This window comes from Eptatretus burgeri, chromosome 2 (genome assembly GCF_056783735.1).
Source record: "Eptatretus burgeri isolate ZD-2024b chromosome 2, Ebu_testis_v1, whole genome shotgun sequence".
Classification (NCBI taxonomy): Eukaryota; Metazoa; Chordata; class Myxini; order Myxiniformes; family Myxinidae; genus Eptatretus; species Eptatretus burgeri.
Genome location: NC_140962.1, coordinates 38,170,787 through 38,175,786, shown reverse-complemented (window position 1 = coordinate 38,175,786; position 5,000 = coordinate 38,170,787). Strand labels below are relative to the sequence as shown.

Below are 5,000 nucleotides of genomic sequence, written 5' to 3'. Positions count from 1 at the left end.
CGGCAGACATGCTGTGAAAAACTACCCACCGCAGCTTCCAGAACGAATTGAGGCGAAGGGATTTATTCTGCATCAGCTTTTTAACGCTGACGAGATGGGATTATTTTGGAAGAGGATGCCATCTAGTGTCTTCCCATCCAAGCAGGAAAGATCTGCTCCGGGGTTCAAGCTCAAGGTGGTTAAGGATCGGCTTACCCTTCTCTGATGTGGCAATGCAGTAGGCGACTTTGTTGTGCTCCCAATGATCCAACAGCCATCGCAAGTTATACATCCGCATCTTTCCAACCTCCACCACTCCCTGTTCTAACAGCATCATCACATCCCGAGCTATGTCTTATGTTTTCTATTTCTGGCAGAGTATACAATAAGTAATGTTCTTACCCTCACACACCTCATAGTTTTGTAAAATAAATAAAAAACATTTAAAAAAATCACCTCAATATTTTGGAATAAATTAAAAAGGTAAAAGTCTTGTGTTTTTGTTTATTTTATTTACATATTTATTTCAATGTTAACATGATTTAGATTTATTTTGAATGTATATTTCAATTGTGATTTGTTTATTTTTAGCTGCCGCTGACCTTCCTCTATATTTTCTTGAAGCTAAGGAACCGAAACCCCCTTTTCCCATTGGCCCTTGGTTTCAACTATCGCAGTTTTAACTATCACAGCGTTTTCCAGGAATGTAACCCCGGGGATATTTGAGGGTTCACTGCATCGCATTATAGGGTGTAGCATGTTCTTCCAGGTAAAAAAAAAAAATCCTGCCATAATGGCTATGTACGATCATCTCCATCAACATCGCCACCACATTATTGGATCAAGTTCATCATCATTATTATTATTATTAAATGTAAGTTTCATGATCTTAATTACTCAAGAAAGTAAACCTTATTTGATGTTCTTAATAACATGTTTATTCATGAAAATAAATAGCACAAAACAATGCACAAACATATTAATTAAGGGTACAGTTTGGACAAATTTTAAAGTTGAAGTTCCTGACCCTATTTTCCACATTACCCCATAAATTTCTGGATTTGTGATTCATGGGGGTTTTCAAGAACGCACTCCCTGCGAATGGCAAGGCCCGCCTATATATACTTAAACGCTGCATAGGTATCATGTTGTATGAACTCTTGAAATGCACCTGCACTATAGAAGAGCCGTTTTTAGGAATGTTGCTATCCAAAAAAAGATATTGGGCCAACATGGATTGGAAAGACACCTCATTCATTTGCAAAACAATTTAGGGTGAAAATTAAATCTGAATTTGTAATAATTGATCCGAAAAGAAAACTGGAATGCGAGTTTGGTTGTCCTCCTTCTTGCAAGTCTCGCTCTTTTGGATAGATGTCATCGTGAAGCTGATCAAAATATAAACCCATCATTAACTGCCAGTAAATCATAAAAAAAAAAACACAAACACACTTAATTGTATTCGGATTATGTGTATCTGCTAACCTATGCATAATATTTCAATTTCTTTGCCAAATACATATAACCGCTGGAGCACATGTAGTTATAAAATGTTAAAAGCAAGCATCAAGTTGACATCAATCAATACAGAACAATAAGACCAATCTGCAGGAAGTATCGACAAATTTTCATATTTCACTGCTCAAGTTCTATTTATTACTGCCAGACACAATTATTCACCTCTTTAACATATAGTCTATGATATTAAATTATTTCCAAACAATTTTGCCACAGTGAGTAGGTTAATAAGAATTATTTTTGAACAAGTATTTGCTTTACTAGGAGATTTCATAAGATTTTAAACTTCCCACCTAAACAATGGCTCATGAAGGAGCTTGTACATCAATTACATAAATGACGAAGAACATTATGAAACATAATTTTATGAAGAACTAGTATAAAAGCCCATCAAAAATGATGGGTTGGAGTTATTTTATTAAACTGGAAGATATGATATTTTGAAGCAGAAAGCGTTATTTTAAAACACTACATGTACAAATGTGACCCTTTTTTCTTTATCTTCTGGGACGTTTCATTTTGATGGTACAGCCTCGTGAGCACGCCCAAGTCTGAAGCCTCGGCCTAGCGTCAGGTGTGTTTATATCTTCTTTATTTATCAGACATCCGACACACGGAAATCAACACTTGTTTTATCCTGTGTAAATTGCAAATCACGTGCAGCAAATTCCACCTCCCTGCACTTTGTAGGTATTGTATAAAAATAAAAAGAATGTTTCTGTACACTGCCCTTGAAGCTCGGTTTGCAAGTCACAATCTACAATTGAAATAGAATAGAGGTAATTCTTTTATGGAAAATGTCTTTTGAGTTTTTTTATCTTCAAAAATAGACCGCTGTGAACAAACAGTCGTGTTCTGTCATTATGGTCAGAAAATTGTGGAAAGACTGTCAAATAATTAAGGATGTTTTTTTTAAAAAAAGGCAAATATGATATTCTTTCAAGCAGTAAGTTATTAAATGCACTTTTAAGGTCATCCTACTATACTAAATAGGGCAATTCTCTGTATCTCCGTCGGAGCAGCGACCCGTCCAGGATTGTACCCAATAGCTTCAGCGGCACCGACGCTCTGCACAGAGTCTGGTCCCAATGGAGGTATGTGTGTATGTATATCTGAAAATCATAAAGATAAAACAGGGCTGGGCCGATCTCCACCAAATTCTGCATACATGTCAGTAGTCCACAGGGTCAGGTCATGGACACAAAAATTCCATCACAACCCCCCCCCCCCGGGATTATCAACCACGGCACAAAATATATTTGCCCCACCACCCTCCTCCTCCCAGGCTGCATTTCTCATTTGTCAAATAATTAATGTTGACACTCATCTAAAAACCATAATCTCCAAATCAAACAAATCTTTGGACTGGTTTAAAATATATATATATATATATATATATATATATATATATATATATATATATATATATATATATATATATATCACTTCACATTTATTTTATTGAAGACAATGCAATTTCACAAAAAAATATATCAAAAGCTCCAACCCAGATTGCAAAACTCACAGCTGGAATGAGATATCCACAAATGGCACCAAAGATTAGCATCTTTGCAAGGCGTGGAGGGAGTGGCAAAGAAGCCAAATGTTGTCCAAGGGGTGTGAGGAGATGCACTTTAGGCTGGCAGGCCCTGATGCTACGCAGAATTGCCATGGCACGGCCTACAGCCTGCCCACTTGGAGGGTCCAGTGCTTCTGACAGTATTGAGTAAGGGTCCCCCATTTTGCATTTCTTTCGGCCAGGGATGATTAAAGGAGAAAGGAAGTGGAAAAAGAAAGAAAAAGAAAACATGCCAGGCATAAATTAATCCAAAATACATTTGTGAAAAAAGGATCAATTCAGCACTAATGGTAATTATTTGAAGGGTTTCGATCAAATCTTAGGAATAAGTTACAACAATTACTTCAAGGTGATGCTAATCATGTTTAAAGTGGACAACCCATCGATCAATATTCACTTCTGTGGGTTTTTAATAATGCAGAGAGAAAATTAACCAGAGTTGGTGTCAAAGCCACCCAATGCTCGCCTGTTTATACATTTATAGTTTTTAAAAGACGAGTCTAATAATTAATATTTTTAATAAAGCATTGCAGTGAAGTATAATTATAAAGCAATATATGTATTTGTATATTGTAATCAGTAACAAGAGCGCAAGTGAGCACAATATACGCCCTAACAAGAAGGTATATACAGAATTGTGCGACTACATGGAAAACAGCATCCTGGTTGCCATGGCAACCACTTTAGATGACGAACGTATGTCATGACACACCGTCTCCACAGTCTGTACCTATGTACCAAATATGAAACGTGAAAGTTGAAAACTTTGGGATTTAGAGTGCGGACAGGAACGGATGGAAAACAGCATCCCGGTTGCCATGGCATCCACTTTAGATAATGAACGTATGTCATGACACACCGTCTCCACAGTCTGTACCTATGTACCAAATATGAAACGTGAAAGTTGAAAACTTTGGGATTTAGAGTGCGGACAGGAACGGATGGAAAACAGCATCCCGGTTGCCATGGCATCCACTTTAGATGACGAACATATGTCGCAACACACCGTCTCTACAGTCTGCATCTATGTACCAAATATGAAACGTGAAAGTTGAAAACTTTGGGAGTTAGAGTGCGGGCAGGAACGGATGGAAAACAGCATCCTGGTTGCCATGACAACCACTTTAGATGACGAACATATGTCTCGACACACCGTCTCTACAGTCTGCACCTACGTATCAAATATGAAACGTGAAAGTTGAAAACTTTGGGAGTTCGAGTGGGGACAGGGACGGACGGAAACAGCATCCTGGTTGCCATGGCAACCACTTTAGATGACAAACGTATTGTTGCGAATTCGCGCCCGCCGGCGTGCGAACGGCCACGTAACTCGAATCGCGGCACGTCGCCCACCGGACGGACAATTCTGTCGTGACCCTCTCGGACCAACGCCGGGAGCCAGTCACGGGTGGGCCTTTCGACCTCGCCACAATCGTACCAATCGGCCCACCCGCGTAGGATAGGGTTGTTCACCAAACTCGACCTACCTAAGTACCCACACGGATGGTAAACCGGGCGATCGTACCTCACCACAGGTCGACTCCGGACACAAGCCGCTTGGGCGGCCCATTCCGTACTATCGGGATAACCGAGCGGTGTTATCGTCGACCGGGACGGTTCAGATTAATTACCGGGATGTTGCACCCACTACGAACCCCTTACGTGAAGCAGGATGGAGAGTCAATTGAAAGGAAGGAGACGAAGCAAAACGTGCACAGTTCAACATGCAAGCATTTTATTACGCGACACACGGAAAGCACGTATATACAGCCATACACAAAAAGCAAATGTAATACAACCGACTAACGCGTACATACGGCAACACTTACACAGTTTTACTTCACAGATGGCGCCAACACACATTTACACAAAAGCAAAAGAAGGAAGCCACCTTCACAGACAAGGAGGCAGACAGGACCGTAGG

The 5,000-nt window shown here is 39.7% G+C and overlaps 1 protein-coding gene across 6 annotated transcripts in view; it reads right to left on the bottom strand.

The window, feature by feature from the left end:
* LOC147031835 (ATP-dependent RNA helicase DHX29-like) overlaps window positions 1–5,000 on the bottom strand; it is a 186,339-nt gene that overhangs the window by 2,276 nt on the left and 179,063 nt on the right. For 4 of the 6 annotated variants that reach the window (XR_015054646.1, XM_085868169.1, XM_085868172.1 and 1 more), the window contains one exon: window positions 3,023–3,247. Coding sequence is in view for 3 of the 6 variants with exons in the window: in XM_085868169.1 (XP_085724295.1) it covers window positions 3,023–3,247 (225 nt within the window). In the remaining 3 variants the exon portion in view is untranslated. Of the gene's footprint in view, window positions 1–3,022; window positions 3,248–5,000 lie in introns of those variants that run through there. The other 2 variants (XR_015054647.1, XR_015054648.1) reach the window with 2 other exon arrangements.